Source organism: Bacillus rossius, chromosome 1 (genome assembly GCF_032445375.1).
Source record: "Bacillus rossius redtenbacheri isolate Brsri chromosome 1, Brsri_v3, whole genome shotgun sequence".
Taxonomy (NCBI): Eukaryota; Metazoa; Arthropoda; class Insecta; order Phasmatodea; family Bacillidae; genus Bacillus; species Bacillus rossius.
In genome coordinates this window covers 345,928,156-345,950,381 of record NC_086330.1, presented here as the reverse complement: position 1 = coordinate 345,950,381, position 22,226 = coordinate 345,928,156, and the positions used below count along the sequence as shown (strand labels likewise).

The following is a 22,226-nucleotide window of genomic DNA, read 5'->3' as shown; positions in this document are numbered from 1 at the left end:
TTGAAACAATCATTTATTCAGGTTTATTGCATTGTTTCTAGTTTACACATAAATAATAACACATTTTAAAAAAGTTAATTCATATTTTCTTTAAAAAAGTGAGTGAAAAATAACTGAAAAGCAGTACAGTGAAATCTTATTAGAAAGTACATGAAAAAACCCACATGTTTGGTACTTACTAATGAAAGTACTTTATACTGAACTGTTACTAAATGTAAAACCTCTTCTTGAGAAATCATTTATAGTGAGGTACTTTATGAGGTTTCACTATACTACAGCAAATCCATTTTAGAGCACATGCATGGCATGTACTGTATTGACATTTAACATACTTTCTACAGCACATTACAAATTTAAAGTATACTAATATAAAGTGTTTAGGTTATAACATTTTTTTTTCAACTATACAGTTTATTACATATTTTTCATCAGTAATATTTAATCAACATCAACTATGGAACAATGAAACGTCGTTTTACAAATGTTATAATTTGGTAATAAGATTCAAGATACCACAAACTACAAAACAATCACGAAGCTTAAAAAAAGTTTTTAAATATTTGAGATTAAAAATGTCTTGGCTAAGAAATTATATAAAAAAAAAGCAACAGAGAGAGAACACACAATAACTACACAAGCAAAGTAAACCTTTTAATTACAGTTTTCAAGGGACCCCGAATAACTTATGCAAAAGTGTCAAAAGAGTGCAAAAAGAGGGAAATTCACACTGGTTGAGCATGACATGGAGTCACGGAGAAAACTGTACAAAACTCCAAGAAACTTATAATCCTGGAACATAGCAAAGGGGTTGAACTGAACTCACGATGCCCAGAGTTTCCACAAACTAAACACTGCCCAGCAGCCCTGAGTGTTTCCATTCGCTCCCAGGAGCGTGTTGCGACGGCTCGGGGTCAACCTCCATCTGTTCCTCTGCCTGCAGTACGGTGCCTGCTCCTGCCGCCACTGGCTCACGGCCCTTCGTGTCGTGTGCCGGCGGCAGTTCGCTGCTGTTCGCTCCCAGCTCGAGCCGGGGCCGAGCGTCGGCAGTGCTTGTGGCTGGCCCGGTGACGGCTGTGTCCACGCCACCACTGCCAGCTTCCAGCTGCTCCACTGGTGGATCATCGCAGTGCATTTCCATCGGGCCGAGAGGTCGACAGTCCGCTTCAGGTGGGGCGAGACGCTGCTCTTCGCTACCGTCAGCTACCGGAGGGACGGCCACGGAAGGATAGCCATTTTCCGTTCGAACAGTAGGCAACAAAGCGTTACTATCCGTTCCCAGCTGGACGAGAGGTGAAACACTACTGGCAGTTTCTAGCTCGGTTGCACCAGGACTCGAGCTACGGTCCTCTTCCAACTCGATGCACGCCTCGGCACTCTTGCCATCAGAGATCTCAGCTAGCCCTTTTCCTCTGGGTGGGCTGCCAGCAACTTTCTGCTGTACTGAAGCCGCGTCCACGTTATTGCTTACCTCTGCTGCGCTACTCACGCTGTCATCATCCAACGCTGGTGAAGAGCTACCTGCCTTGTCGCCACTGGAGCTTTGGTCGAAAGCGCTGAGCACACCTAAATCCTTTTCCAAGCCATCTGCTTCCTTGTGGCTACCACTACCAACTACGTCAAAACCAGGAAATGCTTTATCATCTTTGTCAGGCGTACAGCCACCAGGTTGAAAATCAGGTCCATCGTCATCATCATCATCTATTCTCTCCACATCTACATCTATTTCAATTTCCATTTCTTCTTGATTTTTATTATTGCTTTCTTCAGATTTTCCAGCAACTGGCATGTTCTTCTCTGCAACAAAATAGAGAAATATGATAACATTTAGAAATACAACGAAAATTATTAAATTTAAGCTTTGTGCCACAAACCATTACCTCGAGTGATTGACACACTATTTTATTTTTAAATTTATCCTATAGCATGTCTCATTCTTAGTTTGCAGTGCACCCTTAAATGAACATTTTCGAATTCACCCGAATGCAAGACGAGACCTATATTTTCCTCTTCCACAAGGAGAAAATAATTTTTAAAGGTACATATGTACTATGGGAATTTGATGACAAACATTGCAGCTGATAGTACATCTTGTCTCTATTGTTAATATTCAATGATCACTTATTTCATTGTTTTCAAACACATGTTAACTATAACTTTATTTAATTATACTGTGGTTATTGTTTAAGTATCTGAAATAAAAGGTCTGTGATGAAGCTCAGCATTAATTTAAGTGGCAAGCAGGAAAAAAATACGTATATCAAAAATAAGATTCTTGCCTTTATACTCAATGCAAGATGAATTCAAATTTACATGCTGAAAGCTTGGAAACAATCCTCATCTTGCATTCAGGTAAACACAGTATTCTTTCTTTCCAAGGCACAATTTCTGCCATCGGCCCTGACCTTTTTTCGGTGTGCTCCGTTTCCAAAAGTAAACCATAGAGCATGATAGTTTTAGACACAACTTTATAAAATAATGAACATTTTTTGCAAAAATTAATCTGTAACCCTGCATTTGTAAATGAAAATTTAGAATTAGAATTTTGGAAATACATTTTCTTGTATTTCATCATCTGATAATATTCTATTTTTACTTAGAAGTAGAGCTAAGTAGTACTGAAAGATGCCATCTTGGTTTCCAAAGTTGTCAATAAAATTTTATTATTTAATTTAATATTTAAAAAGATTTGGCTCTGCTTGAGCATACCGTATTCACCCGAAAATAAGACAATAGTTTTTTTCTTCTAGAGGATTCAAAAATCGGGGGTCGTCTAACAACCGAGATCAAACTTTTTTAAAATATTGTTTTGTTGTATAACCTATAATAACAAAGGCTGTTTATTTATTTATTCATAGCCTCCAATATAACCAAAACAATGGGTTTCACATACGCCAAATATTGCAGCACTTCATGTTTTCCATAACTTCCTCATTAAAAATGCTGTAATGTTACTCCAGCTAAGCAACGAGCATATAAGCAGCTAAGTAAACAATAGCCATGCTCATAGATAACACAATACGCACGTGTATACGACACTTTCTCTGCTGCATGCAATTGCCATGTTCCAGGCTGCCAACATCGCAAAGCAAAAGATCAGTAGTCTCGTCAATATGGAACACACTTCGTGTACTTTTAAGTGGCTTATGTTAACGATATATATTTATCTATGGTGAACGGAAATTGCATTGTTGATTTGTGACGAAGTCGTTTTTACATTCGTTAAAACCTCTTACTGCCTACTGTATCATATATGATACATACCAATTTTCTCTCATTCTTTACCTACAAAATGGTGCCAGCGTGTTAATTTTTACTTTAATACATTTATTTAGTACATATTCAACATTAAAAGGCATTTACTGCACTCTGTGGGCGTTTCTGAGAATTATTTTTTGTATAAATGTTTGCTATATTGTTTGTTACCACTGTGTTTGGAACGACAAGAAATAGTATTTTTTTGTTATGTTTGAAGGTAAGATATGGCTGTAAATAAATATGTTCCTTTTAGTTTGATACATTTACCCCAAATTTTGTATATTTTAGTTTAAGTATTCTTGTACTGGTGTTTACTACATTGTTTTTGTTGTATGTATCGTATTTGTTACAACAGTCAACAATGGAAAAAGTATTGAAAATGATAAGTTATGTGCATTTTGTTCAGTTATTTATTTTTATTAGTACTGTTTATGTTATTTATCACATATATTTATTTCTGTTTTTGCAGATGGAGGAAAACACAACTTCCAGGAAACTGAGAACTGGTTTTGCTGTCCCTGAAGATAGCGATGATAGTGATTTAGATGACAGTGATGCCGACCCAGACTATTTACCTAGTACATCCGGACAGCAAAGACAAGCCCTTAGGAGTATATCTGGTAATGTATTGTCTGATAATTCTGATAGTTCTGACGTTAGCAGTGATGAATCAACTTCAGTGGGTGCAACAACTGCAAAGATAGCTCAGTCATCACTGCACTGGGAAAAAGTTTCTCAAGAAAACAGTGAAAAACAATCTCCATCATGTAATTTACGTGACGTATATAGTGAGGTGGAATCCCCTGTTTACTATTTCAGGATAGTTTTTGATGAGGATGTTCTGGACAATATTGTGGAGCAATCTAATCTGTTTTCAGTCCAAATGAACCCAAACAGACCTTTGAATGTGGACACAAATGAAATTGAGGAGTTCATGGGTTTGACGCGTGCCCGCCCTCCCTATATTAAATATCACGTTACTTTACGTGATAATTAAACCCAAAACGAGTTTTAATAAGTTCAGAAGCAATTCAGGGAAAAATGTTTCGGCAATAGGCCTACTCACGTAATATGCGGCGACGAATCTGTGCGACGTCGCAGGTTATAAACAAAGCGACAAACAATAGAATAATTCATTAAAGCAACCAACCATCTTTGTCCTTTATTTTTTTACGTTGCTATAGCCACACATATTAACGTACTTCAGAATATAATAGTAAATATGAACGAGTTATGTAAACAATGTATATTTTTCTCTTGCCACAGCTAAACATGTACATTGTGACGCCATCTTGTGAACGGCGATCTACCAACTGTATTTATATTTTATAATAGTATAAATTTAACTAATTAAGTTGTGAAAGCAAGTTTAAATACTTTTTAATACATAGGATTGAATATATATGTATTTACATATAATTATTTATGCCACGTTTATCTTTTCTTTTTAATTATTAATATCTAGTTTATACTACCACCACCAGGGCAGGGAAATTTCGGCGAGATTAATGCGCGCGCATCTCATCCCTTCCAAAGAGGAGTTAGTTCGCCCCTCCCTTCTTTTTCTTCGTTCCCGCGCATTTCTCCCTATATAAAGGCGAGGTCATCCACCTGAAAGCCAGTTGATCGGCCCGACGGCCAGTGAGGCTGGATTCCGCCCACTGGCCATAGGACGATCATAGGGGGAGCAGCAGAACGACTGGCTATCCGTTTTCTGCTGCTCGCACCCCTCCTTCGCGAGTTAGGCCATCCGAGGACCTATCTCGGCATAGGGAATTTGTCCACCCCCCCCCCCTTTTCTTGACGATAGGGTGTATCGTGTATCAATCCAGTGTATGTTGTGAAAGCCGACGCAGGCGACCAATTGAACTGTTTGGACATTCAGGTCAATAAAAGTTCCGTGTAAAATACCGACATTATTTTCAATGAATAGCCTAGCCCCATCCCTCACCCCACTAGCTATTCGCCTGCATACCAGCCGAGTGTGAATCCTGCCGCAAGACCAGCAGCGTGGACCTTCTCCACCCAATACCTGGCTCTCACCCAAGAGAGACATCGGTGAGAGAAGAAGAGGAGACGGGGGCATCACAATTTTTCTGGCGCCCAACGTGGGGCAGGACCAGCAGTTCGACCTCCTCCACCCCTGCTGGCTCTCTGTCAAGAGGGCTGGGTGCGATAGGAGGAGACGCACCACAGGTTCATGCATATTCATGTCTGTTTTTGGGTTACCTCGGTCTCGCATGTATTGGGCAAACAACACAAGAGTTGAGACAGTTGCCAATGTTATGCCACATGATCGTTGGGAGTTTATAAAATCCTGTGTTCACTTCAATGACAACACGAAACTGCCATCTCGAAATGACCCAAATCGTGACAGGTTATTCAAAGTTCGCCCTCTAGTTGATGAAATGCAGAAAAAGTTCAAAAACTTGCCTTTACGTCAGATGTTGTGCATAGATGAACAGATAATTCCCTATAAGGGAAAATCTGCTCTAAAACAGTACAATCCAAAAAAGGCTCACAAATGGGGATACAAGGAATTCATCTTGTCTGATTCCAATGGCCTTGTTCACAATCTTGAATTGTACATGGGGAGTATAGCTCCGGTTGAAGGAATGCCTGACATAAGCCCTAGTGGAAATATAGTTTTGCGACTGCTGGAGAATGTTCCCCGACATGAAGGGTATCTATTGTACTGCGACAATTGGTTTTCATCCTTGAAGCTGTTTTCTGTGCTCGCAGAAATTGGTATCGGAGTTCTTGGTACAATCAGAGTGAATCGCTTTCCTGGCCTGCAGTTCCAAACTGACAAAGAAATGAAGAAATGAGGGAGAGGAGAATTTGACGAAGTTGCCACAAAAGTGAATGGTGTAGAGATAAGAGTAGGGTTGTGCGATTCCATGATTTTCAGTTCGATTCGATTCCGATTCGATTCTCACCACAAGAGTTGAAATTCGATTCCGATTTTGATTCTTTGGGTAACTTTATCTACATAGTCATTAGTCTGGTAGGACTAACTAAAAAAAATTGCATTTATTTTGAACCATATGTATTTAAATTAAATGAATAAAAAATACAATTCTGGACGATGACTGCGGCCTTTAAACTTGCCACAATTTTCATCCATTACTTATTTAATCACTTCACCACTGTTTAAAGATGTCAAATGTTACCAACGGTAAAGTCAGCTGCCTCACTGGAGTCACCGAGATAGGGCGATGCTTGCTGCGCTAAGAAGTATAATTTATTAATTAACCTACATTTGCACATATGACGTATGCAGCATGGCCTAGCCAGTAGGTTTATTTAAATTAAATCCAATAAGTAACATATATTTCTTTGTTTTTTCAACAAGATCTGTTCCCCTAAAAACGGAAAAAAATACATAAATTTGATTAATTAATTAACTTCACGAAGTTAAACCACACAACAATGATCAGCTTTAATTAAGTTTTGTAAAAGGCAAAAGCATAAACAGTAAACAGTACTTCGATACTGACAGAATGTTACGATTCGGTGATTCGATTCCTTTGTGTCGGCACGCGCGATCTATGATAAATGGTGGCCTGACACGGTAGCCTACAACTCACATAGTTTCGGTTCCCTACCACGTTCGTGCAACTTCGGATTTCTCTCAAAAATTGAAATTAAAAAAAAATCGAAGGGTAAGGTTAGGTTAGGTCAGTCACAACATGCTTGTTTTCATTGGAAACTTCTGATTTAGCGGCTGAAGTGGTGTTAATACTAAAACGCAAAACTTCGGTAATCTTCGGAAAATCTTGCAGGGAACCGAAACTATGTGAGTTGTAGGCTTCCCGGCATGTCAACTGGTCTACACGTCCGGCACCGCTAAAATATTTTTATGTCGTGAATGTTTTAATGTTGGTTATTCTGTTAACAGAAGACTGTCACAGAATGGCGATCTTTATAAATGTATGATTGAACAATGAACTATTTTAACTGTTAACAGAAAATTGTGCGTTTATGGTCGTAAAATTCATTTTTAATATGTGTTATTTATTTTTCAAAACAAATAAACCAACAATATTTTTTCCCCGTGCAACGTGAGAAATGGTCATGAGTAATATGCCGTAAGTAGGCAGAAATAAAAATGTTTGAGCAGATTGTTAAACTATTTCATAAACAAGCAGTTTTCGTAAGGTATTTATCTTTGCAAGCCTAAACAGTTAGTGGTTCTGAACGTGTAAATTATATCATACACGATCTTTGAAAAAGAATTAATGTTCGGCCTAACCTATATTTCATAACGTTATGAAATTTGCTTGAGTGAAAGTGCGCGGCAATTTTACGAGTTACATTACTTATAATTGACGAATAAATTTATTTCTAGCAATCAGTTAAACGGTAACCGTCAATTTCTTTCTTCAATTTTTTTTTTTTTTTTTAAATTTTCCAGGATATTTCGATTCCAAATTTTAGTTTCGGCTCCGGGTTCAAATAGTTGAGGAATCGAATCGAAGTTGAAATTATCGAGTACCCGCACATCCCTAGATAAGAGCAATAAAATGGTTCGATAATCGGGGCGTTACGCTGGCATCAACTTTTGACTGTGCATACCCTCTAGGAGAAGTAAAACATTTTGACAGGAAAACCAAAACTGAGGTTACAATACCTTGCCCAAAAGCAGTAAACACTTATAACACTTTCATGGGCGGAGTTGATTTGCTTGATGGATTAATCTCGTACTATAGGATTCAGCTTTGCTCAAAGAAGTACTATCACCATATATTTTTCCATTACATAGACAAGGTACAGTGAAACCCCGTATTTACGTTAACGGTATTTACGTTTTCCCGTTATTTACCTCCTTTGTTTTTTGCCCAATTTATTTTCCATAAGGCGGTATATGTCGTTTTCACGCTTGTTACGCCGGAAAAGTTTCTTCATTCCCGTTATTAACGTCTCGTTCAGTGTTTACAAACATCGAAAATGGCCGCCATAGAAGAAAGATACATCAAAAGCTGCGTATGTGAATGCGTTCGCGTCGTGAACAGTGCAAGTAACCTTGCACTATTCACAATACTTCTATTTCCACAGCTTTCCGCTACGAGCGCTGGTAGTATCATTGGCTTTAGCGGTAAATGTATTTGACACATCTTTAACTCTTTGTCGTTATTAATATCTGTGAGAAAATGGAGAAAGTGAAACAACGCAAAACTATTACAGTTGCCGATAAAATTAAAATAATTGCCAAATTCGACGAATATGTTGGATCACGTGTGGACCTTGCGAAAGAACTTTCAATCCCTGTGAGTACTCTTAACACCATCATCAAAAGCCGAGAAACCATCACTGCAAATGCCGCGCAATGTGGGCCAAGTGCTAAAAAACGTAAATATGTGAAGGACTCGAAATTCAAACAGCTGGAAGATATTCTTCTTGAGTGGTTTTCTGGTGCACGTGCCACAAATTTACCAATAAATGGTACAATACTGAGAGAAAAAGCACGTGTTATTGCCTCTAGGCTGGGAATTCAAGATTTCTCAGCTTCCAATGGATGGATTGATCGGTATAAGCAGCGTCACAATATTGTTTACAAGGTGGTTTGTGGTGAAAGCAAAAGTGTGGATGTGGAGACTGTGGAACATTGGAAGGAAAAGCTACAGGAAAAAATTGCTGGGTTCGACCCGAAAAATGTTTTCAATGCTGACGAAACAGGGTTGTTTTTCAATGTTCTACCAGACAAAACCTTTAGTTTTAAAGGGGAAACGTGTCACGGAGGTAAGCTCAGCAAGCAACGGATTACTGTGTTATTGCTTACCAATGCAGATGGAAGTGAAAAATTCCCCCTTTATGTCATTGGCAAAGTGAGGAAACCTCGGTGTTTTAAAAACATAAAGTCACTCCCAACAAAGTACGAAGCAAACACCAAAACCTGGATGACCAGTGCTTTGTTTCAGAGCCAGTTGTATGCATTTGATTCAAAAATGGCTTTGCAAAATAGGAAAGTTCTTCTTTTCATAGATCAGTGTTCTGCTCACAAAGCAACCATCCAGTTTCGCAACACTGATATTGTCTTCTTCCCAGTAAACTGCACGAGTGAGCTACAGCCCCTTGACTTGGGTATCATTCAGGCATTCAAGTTTTTGTACCGCAGATACCTAGTTTCAAGGGCAGTAACAATGCTTGATGTTGGAAAAGACCCTTCTTTGATGAAGATAAATCTGCTGACTGCATTGCATTTTAGTGCAAGAGCCTGGAAAGAAGTGAAAACATCAACAATTCAAAACTGCTTTGCAAAAGCTGGATTTGTGTTCCCAGAAAAGGCTTACACTCTCAGTGAAGATGATTACAGTGACATTGAAGATGTTGAAGGACATGAGAGGGTGTTTCAGGAGAAATTATTTCAAGATTACGTGGATGTGGACAGTCAGGTGATCACTTTGGAAGTGCAATGTATAGAAGATATTGTAGAAAGCCATGTCAGTACTTCTCAACAGGATACTGACGAAGATGATGATGATGATGATGAAGAAGTGACAACACCCACGAGTAAAGATGCTCTTGCTGCTCTTCAAACTCTGCGAGACTACATTGGAGTATCTGCTGGTGAAAACTGTGATGGTGTTTTTGATAATTGTTATACTTTAGAGAAGCAGATCATGTGCATGAACACTCAAAGATGCAAGCAAACCAAGATTTCTGATTATTTTACAAAGAAATAGACCTAAGTTAGGCTTGAAAGTTTTTGCACATAAGCCTACAAAACTTTTTTATGGTAACATTTTATCATGGCACACATTGCTTCAATGTTGTATTCACACAATTTTATAAGTTATATGTTGTAAATTTATTTTTGTTTACATAGGCCTAATGAAGGATTTTTTTTATAGATATTTCGTTCACTGTGTCTTTTTTTGATGTCTCTGACTACTGAAGTAAAAGGAGTGCATTAAACCAGGTATGTTACATTTTAAAAATGTGTTTCCCTCAATTTACACTTTCCTGGTATTTACACTTTTTTTCTCTGTTCCCCTGGAAAGTGTAAATAAGGGGTTTCACTGTATTAGTCAATGGATGGTTGATGTATCGTAGACACTGTGATGTACAGAACTTCAGTTACAAGGACTGACTGGACCTTTTGGGGTTTTGATGTGAAGTCGCATCAGCTCTTTGCAAAGAAGGCAAGTACAAAGAGAAGAAAAGGGGCAGGCCTTCTTCTGATTCACTCGAAAGACAATTCGAGATGAAAAAACGAAGAGGACCAACAGCAACTATGCCATCAAGGCAAGACCAAATAGGTCACTGGCCCAAAATGGAGATCCAGCGTCAAAGGTGCAGTTCCCAAGCTGCTGTAAAATGTGAAAAGTGCAGTTTACATCTGTGCTTTACTACCCAAAAAAATTGTTTCAGTGAATTTCACCAGTAAAAATGTTTGCATTGAAAATCAGCAACAATGAACTTATTATGTATTTTATTTCTGCAAAATGTCAACAATGATTGGAGTTTTGTATTCAAGTATATTGTTGAAAACTGAAATAAGTTCCATGGCAATAATTTAAAGTTTCTTGTAAAGCTTTATTGCTATAGTTGGTTTCTAACTAATATGTAAATATCTGTTTTTACCAACCAGGATCTTGTTCAATATTGATGTTTATGCATGTTGAGTATTGCAGGTGTCTTGTAAAGTTATAATGCTATGTTCATTAGTTAGCTACAACTGTGTAAATAAAAACATGTAAAATAATTTTGTTACTGACTATAAGAGCTTTTGTGTGCAAGTGTGTTGTACATATGAGTATTGTAGGCTTTTCGTAAAGTTGCATAACTATTACTTTGTTTCTATATTTACATTTTATAATCTACTGTAATAATATGCATTAACAAATTTTATTGTTTACCATACAAAAATATTGGTTCTTGAATAAAATATGCTTCCTGGAAAGACTTATTCTTATAACTGTGACTGTGTAACAATTGAAATCCAAAAGACATAGTATAACATTGTGGCCTGGTGTATCATATATGTTACAAAGCTGAATTTTGTATTAAATATGCTCCAATTTGTTTGATATTATATGTGAGTGTTATTTATATCCTAAACAAAATGAAAATCATGACAAAAAATTTGTTGGCTTTATTTTTCATAATTCAGGCATTAAGAGGCTGACCACGTGGAAAAACGAGGTTCAAGTGTGAAAGAAAATTGTAATAAAGGTGAAAGGTGCAGTTATGACAAAAATTTTAAACTGATGGCTGTGAAATATGCAGAAGACACCAATAACTGTGCGGCAGCTAGAAAGTATGGTGTTACCGAGGCAAATGTTCGGCGCTGGAGAAAACAAAAGCCTCGAATACAGAATGCAAGCTCAACACAAAAATCTTTCAGTGGACCAAGACGTGGAAACTTCCCTGGGATTGACAAACAAATAACGGAATTTGTACGAGCAACAAAAGGCACGCGATATCGCAATAACTTTGAACATTGCAGGAAGAGATTTCAAAGCTAGTACGGGTTGGTGCACAAGACTAATGAGAAGTGGGTTTTCCCTTCGAAGAAGAACGTCGTCGTGTCAAAGGCTGCCAGCTGATTTTGAAGAGAAGTTGACAGCCTATCAAAGACATGTTATTAAATTACGAAAATCGCACAACTATCTCATGGGGCAAATCGGGAATGCAGATGAAACCCCTGTTTATTATGATATGCCATCAAATTCACAATTGATGATCGTGGGGCAAAATCCATCACAATTAAAACTTCTGGAAATGAAAAATTAAGAGTGACTGTTATGCTGACAGTGTTGGCAGATGGCAGGAAACTGCCACCATTTGTAATTTTGAAGAGAAAAGCAATGCCTAAAGAGAAATTGCCTAAGGGTATTGTAGTGAGGTGTCAACCAAAAGGGTGGATGACCAGCGTTTTGATGTTGGATTGGTTAGGAATAATTTGGGGCAGAAGACCTGGTGCTTTGTTGAAGCAGAAAGGCATGCTTGTACTCGATGCCTTTAAAGGACATCTGACATCAGACGTGGAAAAAAGAATACAAGACTTGAACACAGAAATGGTAGTTATTCCTGGTGGAATGACTTCTCAACTACAGGTACTAGAAGTTGTGGTTAACAAACCTTTTAAGGACAATTTGAAGCAGCTATACTGTCAATGGCTGGCATCAGGTAACCATGAGAAAACACCCACAGGTAAAATTAAGAAGCCAACTGTTGCACAACTGTGCAATTGGATAATGACAGCATGAAACAGGATCAGGCCTGAAGTTATTGTGAATGGCTTCAAGAAATGTTGCCTAACCAATGCTATGGATGGCACAGAAGATGAGTTCTTGTGGAATGATGCAGAGAATTTGGACAGTGAAACCGATGAGAATGAAGACAGTGAAAGTGATGATCATCATAGTGACAGTGGAGAAGAGGAAAATGTGTAATGTAATTAACTGAAACTGGAAAGAAAAAAAAGCAGTTGAAATGACCTAATTTAGTGTTTTAAATGTGTAATAATATTTGTAGAAGACAATTTTAAAAATACATGTAGATATTGCTTATATCAATGTTTTTTTGTGAATCCAGGCAATGGCACCAAAATAAAGAAGCTAAGATTGTAAGTTTACAATTTTTCCTGAAACACGTTTTCATAATTGGGGGGTCGTCTTACATCCAGGGTGGTCTTATTTTCGGGTGAATACGGTATACATAATTTAATCGGATACCTTGTTATTATCTGACCTACTGTCACAAACAGTATCTTATATAAAATAATAATAGGTCTTTAGCATTGAGTTTTTTTTGCATTCAGGATAACTACAACTGTAATAATACTGTCAATATACACTATTCTATAATCTTAAAAATATCAACAAAATATAGTAAAAAAAAACTTATTATAATTAATAATGGTATACAATATAAGGTTTTTATTTTCAATCTGGATGCCATTTACTCTGTACTGCAAACTAAGCGTGAGACATGCATAAATGCACTCTCAATTAACTAACACCAAAATAGCAAAATTCACAGTTCAACAAGACAAGAACCCAAACTGACCAGTCAGCCAAAGTGCCTCTGCCAACAGGTTAAAAAAAATTGCAGCAATTAAAAAAAATTATTATTTAAGTGCAACCTAATTCTTGCCTGCATCAGGTCTAGAATCAGTTGCACCTCCCTCAGTGTCTGACGGGGCGCGATCAAGGCTCGAATCATCTGTAGAAGCTTTGCGAACCAGACCCAGGATATTCAACATGCTGGGCGGATCGGCCCTTTCTGCAACACAACAAACAATGAACGTAAAAACTGTACTGTAGGGGAAAAAACTAAACAATGTTTAAAATAAATTAAGAAGAACACAAAATTATGACTCAAGTCCAATTAAAAACAAAAAGACACTGTAGCCAGAGGCACAAAAATGTAGGCTTAAGGCTTGGCTTCACCAACCATGTTTCATTTTTAACATATATTTTTTTGTATTTGCAGATCATTTTAGAAGAAATATTTTTAAAATGTGACTATTTCTATAGTCCAGCATTGGAAGCACAAAGAACTTTTACAGTGACCATGGTGCAATAAGTCAAACACAAACTATTACTTATGACTAAGTAAGTAATGGATCAAGTTCTCATTTTCTCAGATCCAAATCTCTAAATAAAACCTTAAAGAGAAATCTAAGCATATCCCTTGTATCAAAATCTATATATCAAGTGTTAAAAATTATATAATGTTAGAAATTAAAAAAAAATATTAACTACCTATGTAGTTAAATTTTTTAAACTCTTCAAACGTTTGTTTCACAAAGTTATCCGAATCAAATCATATCCTAATTTTATTTACATAATTACATATTTAAAAAAATCATCTTGGGGAATGGTAATAGGATAGGTACGAAGAACAGAAAAACAGACCTAGTAAACTGCAGAGTTGTTCGTGCATAATTTTTTGAATTAACTAAATTTCCTCCAATATTCTTCTTCCAATCTTTTATGCTGAATCTCAATGTTTCCAATATTACAGATTCAATTATATTAATGAATTCAAGGATTCCACCAGCCCTTATGAATACTAACTACATTTTGACGCAATATCTACTAGAATGTAGTCGATATTTGGCAACTAAATTTGCGACAAAACATAATATACTAAGATCACATATAGAAACACCCATATAAATTATGTATACTTAAACAAAACTAAAGATATAAAAATGCAACGACCCAATTTCGAAGGTGCACCTAAGCATTAAAAAAAAAAAAACCAACTAATATATTACTTTTTAATAGTTAGCCAATTTCAGGAAAAAAAAAATCATTTTAGACAGTAGCCAATACCATAAACACGAACAAGTTAAGATGTAACTATGTAACACTTTAATCATTATATATTTAAACCAACCTAGACATAACAAAACCTCGAGTTTAGAAATGTTACATAATAATCTTTATCTCCACACGTCTTTTCAAAAGCAAAATCATTGAAGAATTCACTGTAACTGGGAAATAATTCACCATTACACCAAGGAACCAGCTGGCATTTGCCTCAAGAACAATATCAGGGAAACAATGGGATTAAAATCAGAATGGTCTCATTTGAATTCAGGTCCTCACGAATACAAGTTCAGTATTTTACCACTTCGCTACCTAGTTGACAGGCATGTGCGAAGCTTCGACTAAGCAAATCAATCAAATCTCTTTTTAATACTATTTGATTCAACTTTGCCCGGAAATTTGCTATTCGTTTTACTTTAATCTTTGGTTGTGATGCAAACTGTCCTATCTGATGTGAAGCTTTTCACTTTTTGCAAATCTTTAAAACATTGGAAACCTAGGACTCCCTCATGAATTTTTTTTTTTCGTGACGTATAGAAAGTAATTTAGTTACAAAAATAAAAAGGTGGCATTCCGTTTGCTTTTATGAAAGCTCAATCAGTCCAAACATTACAAAGGTTAAACAATTTTTTTGTTTACTTTAATCTTGTATTTAAAAATAAGTGTAATACTGAGAACAAAATTCGCTATTCTATTCGACTTTGCGAATATCTAAAAAAAATTCAATTTGATATTCACTTTGAATCACAAAACTAGTATCCGCACAGGCGTACTAGTCGAGTATGAATCCTGAGTCCCAAGAGAGCAACAATGTCGACACACCTGCTGGCGGAGCTTGCTTCTTCTCCGGCAGATCCTTGCTGTTCTCCGAGTCGTCCTTCCGGGACACGAAAGCTTTCAACCAGCGATCACTGGGGTCCTCGCTGGAATTCTCCTCAGCATCGTCCAGCGTCACCAAAGGCGGGAATGACGCTGACTGGATCGTAGCAGCCTTGGCATGGGCCGGGGACGGGTACGCACTTTTCCGCTTGCAGTGCGCAAGATGATTGGCTGTCACACAACATACACACTCGAACAAGGCTCCAATAATACATTGGTATTTATTTAATACTTGTTTACTCATAAACATTCTGCAGGAAAAAAAATTTAAGGTGATATTAAAAGGTCATCTCATCTTCATTATAAATATCACATAACGTGTTTGTCAACTTAAATATTTTATATACAACTAAAATATAAAAATTTTATTTTTAATACTTGCTAAATATTATGCACACAACTAAACACTATTATAACATCTCCATAATAGTTGACATACCTTAACAAGAAATTTTAAATGATTGAATGACATTATTATAATATTTTTATACTTGAAACTTAAAAAATTCTGTAGGTAATATCAACATTTTATGTTGTAGCACTTTTAATTTTAAGATTGCTTCAAGTCAAAGGATGCATAGAATTTATAAAATTATCTAAATCTGAAATTATGCTATACACAATCTTGAAGTTATAAATCTGTTGACAATATTAGAACTGTATCAAAAACCTTAACAGCACAGCAGGAATCTTTTAAAAGTTTAATATTAATTAAAAATTCACATGTTTCAGTATTGTTCCCATGCGTGCATCACATCACATATGGCAAATTATTAAAAGAATGATATGCCTATATTAAACATAAAAAGGCTATTGAAAATTATTTATCTGCGGACAAATTTGTTTTCTTCTTGCGCATATACGTCACATCGGAGGTATTGCAGACTAAACTGGCACTAATCTAACAGTTTTAATGGTAGTTTGATAATACGAAATGAGAAAAAGCTTAAATGTGTGTAATATGGTTGCCAAAATAACAGTAAAAGAACAAAAGTGAATTAAATAAAGCATTACACTTCCTTTTAAAACTGTAACTTGGCAGAACCGCATTCACACAAAATTACTAATTTTAACAATGGTTAATCACAAAGCAACGTAAATAGGGTCTAATAAATGGTAAAATTAAGTTTTAATAGCAATTTATTTTGAGAAAATGCTTTTTAATTTTCTGTGTAGACCTAGGCTTAGGTCTAAACAGTTGAGCAAAATTTCCTTCAAATAAAAGTTTCTTTTTAATTAGCTTTCCAAACTATATCCTTATTAAAAATGTAGGATTCATTGCAAGTTCGCTGTTAACTAAATTATTAGTACTGATGTTAACACAATGTTTCATTTAGTCACCAAATGTATATTATATTGGCATACATACAAATTTTTATGTTTACTTGTATTATTGGTTAAACTTACATAAAACTTTAGAAAAATGATTATTGATTGGAAATGGAAATGGAAAACAAATTTTGCAGTTAATTAAATTACATATTTTTGTAATTGTCTGTTGATAGCCATAACAAAAACTGGTGGACTTTATATTTTAATGTTAATTTTCATGCTTCAGAGTAAGTTTTACTTAGTTGATTAAGTAATTATTTTAGTCATTTTCGGAAAAATTTTAAATAAAGTTCTGAAAATGCCATGGTATTTTTGAGTTTCCTTCATTTATATTTAATGTTTCTGTGAATTGGCATCCAGATATTTTAAGTAGTTTACCATTTGAATAGAATGTTTGGTTACGTTACGTTACGTTAGCTACGTTAAAATATTGTCAAATCGTATGAATGGCTGGTTGGATTAGGCAAGTCTTATTTCAAAAACTGTAAAATGGTGTAAATGGTTGGTTAGGTTAGGTTAGCAACATTAAAAATACCAAATTGTATATTTTCAGGCCTAGTAAATACTCAAAAAAATTATTTTCTTTTATTAGAGCAGATTCTTTAGGATATTACCATTAGTTTAAATAAGAATAATACGCAGCAGGTAGAGAAGTATAAAGTGTGTTAGCTAAGTTCAGGGAAACTGCACACAAGAGTCATAATTATTTCTTAGCATTTACAATTATCACTTCATTATTGTCCTGAATTCCTTATTAAAGGCATTTTTTTTATATACTAACGATTATATTATGTATCTATTCATCGACAAGTGTCAATCATCACAACTGTAACAAAAATTAACTGGAGTCACTGCTAAAAATGTATATTTATTTTAGCAAACTTGTGATGTAAAAGTATTTCACTAAAACAAAAACCACAACTACTTCAAGATATATTAAAAACTGGACAATCTTAAATGCTCTCATAGATTTCGTCCAACTGAAACCTATGTCAGACAGAGAAATAAAAACTGTAGATAAAAAACTTATTTTGACAAGGCAATCAAACTAATTATAGGTATCAAATGTCTCTTCTAATTTACTGCAATGAAAATCAAACTATCAACTCCAATATTTGTTGATAATTGCCATTTGGACAAAATGTAAACACAGTTACACATACATTTCCCTATACCTACAATAGAAAAATATTTTCATAATGTCATCACAAATTGTTAGACAGTCAGAGAGAGAGGTGCACAAATGCACACCTATATATTTTTACGATATGAGTAGGGACGAGATTATAAAGTGAAATGTGATAAAACTGAAACAACAAACAAAAGCGTGTCAATACTCCATATACCACTGAAATATCATTTAATATATTGTAATATTGTAAAGCATTAAAATGTGCTAAAAATATGAAATTATTCACAAAGATGTAATCTTTAAAAATATTAAATCCAAATGAATACAGTCAAACCTCGATTCTACGTACACTCACAGTTCTCCAAAATTTGTCCGTACGACCGAGTTGTACGTACGAATCAGTGAGGCCAAATTACGTCCATTTGTGGCTACTCCCCCCCCCCCCCCTTTTCCCACCGCTGCCACGAGAAATGAATTGCCGTTGCCGTGTCTATACACGGCACGTACATGTGCCTTTGGCAAACAAGTAAATTTTTTACATGTACGTATGTTTATTATGCTGGTGTTTTTTCGATCGAAAAAATATCCTATTCATGCAGAAACAACACTTGAGCTAATCAAACATAAAAATAAAAAACAAAAGACAACACTATGTTTAGGCCAAATATACAGCTTACGAAGGCAGTATCGTACGCCGTGTTTTTACATTTTTGATATTTTATATCAATAAAATAATAATAATTAACACATAACATATTTCCTCAAATAAAAAAATTACAGTGGGTTCTTTATAATGTAGATAAGATTATTTAGTAGGCCTAAAAACATCACGAAAAACGTAACGTTTATAGGCTGCAATGAGCATTTTAAATCGCAAAATATATATATTTGAAAGAAAAGTTTATTTTATTTCGCATTTTTCCATAAGCGTAATAGCTTTTCTCTTGCTTCCGCTCATGATGTACTAAATGCGTGTCCAAAAAGTAGCGAAGGTCTTCAAAAACCGAAGAAAAATAAATCCAAGTAATGAAACAAAAATTCTAAATCCAGGTGAAATTCGTTGCCAAGTCAAGAAAAATAAATCCAAAGTAATCCAACCAAAATCCAAATCGTAGTCAGTTTTAAGAGTAGCAATAAGTCCGAGTAATTATAGCACGAGACGATCTAAAATGCACGAGGGAAAAACATAAACTCACGAATGTATGAACGTAACGGGAATATTACGTGGCTGCTTATAAGGTCTGATACTGTATTTATTTCATAACTTAGCGGAAATACTGATACGTATGAGACATAATCTTCACAAAATAAAATGAGCGGTGTCTTGTAACTGTTTTATACGTATTTTATCATTTAAGAAGTATTACACAGTTGATGCATATTTTTTAACTAACCATTTATTTCTGGGGATTGTAAATAATTAATCATTGGTATCAAGACATCAAGATGAACGTAAACTTGAACATGTCATGGCAGCGAGAAAACTGGTGCGTGTACCAATAAACTGGTATTAGAACTGGACAAAACTGGTACACGGGAGGTGGAGCTTATATTTTTTTCCGCTAAGCTCACATCTATTGGCTGGCTGCTGATGGAACGTCACGAGTCTGGGCGGAGCGTTGAGTGAGTTGTACTGCGCATGCGCAACTCAGGGAACAAAGAGAGCCAGCCGGCGGCTACGCCGCGCCGTAACAACAGCTGACCGAGTACAATGACCTTTCTCCGCGCAATTGACGGTAAATTTCCATCAATTTGCGGCTTTTTTTATTTTTTACTGTGATGCAATGTTTATGTAGCCCATATTTGTTATAAACGCTGCAGGTTACGACTGTATTTTAATAAACTTTATCGTATTTCTTACACTTTTCATATTTTTTAACATTTTTTTTTTTAATTTTTTGCCTCATTTTTATGGTTTCTGAAATCTGTACGTACGACCGAGGTGTACGTACAAACCGGGGGCCGTATGAGCGAGGTTTGACTGTATCATTTATTTAGCTCGAAGTTTATACCAAATATTTTGGCCTAATTGATAAGAAAAATGTTAATCATACATTGCTTTATTTTACATCTCTTATTAACTCATTTAACTTCTAATGTTGATGCACTTCTCAAACACATGAAGGCACGTTGATTTTTTTAATTTTTATTATTTACTGTCTTGAGTAATACTGCTGTAAACATGCTCATTACTAATGAGGAATCACTTGACTTCATCCAAGATAACAAGCAGTAAATTTTTAATCTGCTTTGCAAAACTTACAGTGCAAAATGTAAACCTGCACATTAACTAAAAATGGACATTTTTCTACCAGGGTGCGCGATGGCGATGGAATATTACCAAGCTTGTTCCCGCTGGAAGACTTGAAGCCACAGACACAGAACATTTCCTTGGGCAGCTGGCTGACACGACCGAGGCTGAACTGAGGGGTGCGCAAGGAGTCGTGGAACATCACCGTGTGCTCTGCCATCGCTTTACCACAGCAAGTTGAGTACTGGCACCTCAAACACTGCAGGTAGCCCCTGGAAAGTCATCGAACATCATTACTTGCTGACAGCTAGCTTATATTCATAACATATTTAAACATATTACTAAAGTCAAGATTTAATCATTTAATACAAAAGAAATATTACCATTAAAAATTTTAATATTTGTAAAATTCGTGCATATCAAGCCCAATTGCACTTAACAATTGCTTCAAACATTTGTTAGTTCAGGAGGAAGTAATACATACAAAAATTAAAAGTAAAGCTAAACTTATTTTGATGCACTGTCAGACGGCTAATTCTCCACAAGCAAACTTCTCCAATCTTTATACTTTTGAGTCTAGCCCAGTTGAGTACAATAAACTGTACTTTCGAGCCGTGTCAAGCTGAAGCTACTTGCTCAACTCCGCTCAAGTTTTCTGGTCTCTGTCTATCTCTAATGAAACCATCACAAATATTTGATGTCCTGGGTTCAGTTCATACTCTGCCTAATGCTTAGAGCATTTATAACTTTAAATAGGTTATTCAGGTTTTTAAAATATTTTCCTCAAATTAACTCATATTTATAATGCATAGGATCAAGATTATATGGTATATTATGATAAAACCGAAATACAGTAGAACCCCGATTATCAGTGTTAATGAAGGGGACGAGTGAGTCGGATAATCGAAAATCGCGGTTAGCCGAGTCATGCTTGCCTCAGCCATCTGCGGACATTCGGAGATTACATATACATAAATATACACATGCTTTGTGTGTGTGTGCATTGTTGACATAGAAGCAGGCTGCTTAGTGCTGGACAGCAGTGGTTTTTAAGTCTTTCGTGTGCGGAGACGTGGGCACGCGAGTCGTTTTTGTACCGAGGTGTGTGGCTAGCCGCCCGGCCAGTCCGAGGGCCCAAGACAGCTGATAGCTGCCAAGGTCATGCATTCTTTTCATCGCTCGTAAGCGACGCTGCCACGCTTCGCTCATTGCTCTGTTGTCAGTAGAGGTGTAAAAGTAACGAAAAAAAGCGTACCCGTATTTATTCGTTACTATAACAATTAGTACTCGTTACTATCATATCATTACGTTACTCTTTACTTCTGATACCGCATAACATGCTATGTTATGTTACAGCAACGAATCGAGTCGTATTGCGTACGCGTACTGTATGACGTCTCGTAAATAATTAATCGAATATAAACAATTAACAATATTTGATAATTAACAATTTTTTAGTGGTGCACCGATATGACTTTACCGATTACCGATTCAATTACCGATTATGAGAGCAATAATCGGCAGATACCGATTCAGTTACCGATTATAATGAAGACATTTTTTTTAAGTGTAATAATAATAATGCACACAAAAATTTTTATTCCCATGTGAATTTAATAACAAGATTAGGTAAAATTGAGAATACAGTTATAACAACAGTATAAAAATATATAAAATACACTATTAAGTCATTGCAAAGTGTAAATTAAATTAACTTCTATTTATATTTGTTATTGTAAACAACGAACTACAGCCTAATAATTGTAATTTACAATGGGTAAGTTTTTGTTGCGAAAAACTAGCATTATTATCGACTAATACATAAGGTTGCATCAAGAAATTACCGTTTAACAATGTAAAGATGCTGCTTTATTTTCTTCACTTGAGTTTATAGAAAAATGTTTCCACACTCCATTTTTTTCTCCCTACTCGCCATCTCACTATAATTATATAAAAATGACTAAAAACCAATTCTAACACATGTGATTTTATTTATGTTCACTGAATATATAAAATTATAAATACTTTTTCACTTTTCACGTCACATACAAATAACACAACAACGGATAATGTTACCAAAGACGCCCAT

At 35.8% G+C, this 22,226-nt stretch overlaps 1 protein-coding gene across 3 annotated transcripts in view; it reads right to left on the bottom strand.

Moving 5' to 3' along the window:
* Positions 1 to 22,226, bottom strand: part of LOC134528163 (uncharacterized) — a 107,104-nt gene continuing 84,878 nt past the window's right edge. For all 3 annotated transcript variants that reach the window (XM_063361516.1, XM_063361515.1, XM_063361517.1), the window contains exons 21-24: positions 20,228 to 20,409; positions 15,366 to 15,593; positions 13,360 to 13,488; positions 1 to 1,794 (exon numbers count right to left, since the gene is read on the bottom strand). In XM_063361516.1, the coding sequence (XP_063217586.1) occupies positions 845 to 1,794; positions 13,360 to 13,488; positions 15,366 to 15,593; positions 20,228 to 20,409 (1,489 nt within the window). In that variant the 3' untranslated portion in view covers positions 1 to 844. The remainder of the gene's footprint in view (positions 1,795 to 13,359; positions 13,489 to 15,365; positions 15,594 to 20,227; positions 20,410 to 22,226) is intronic.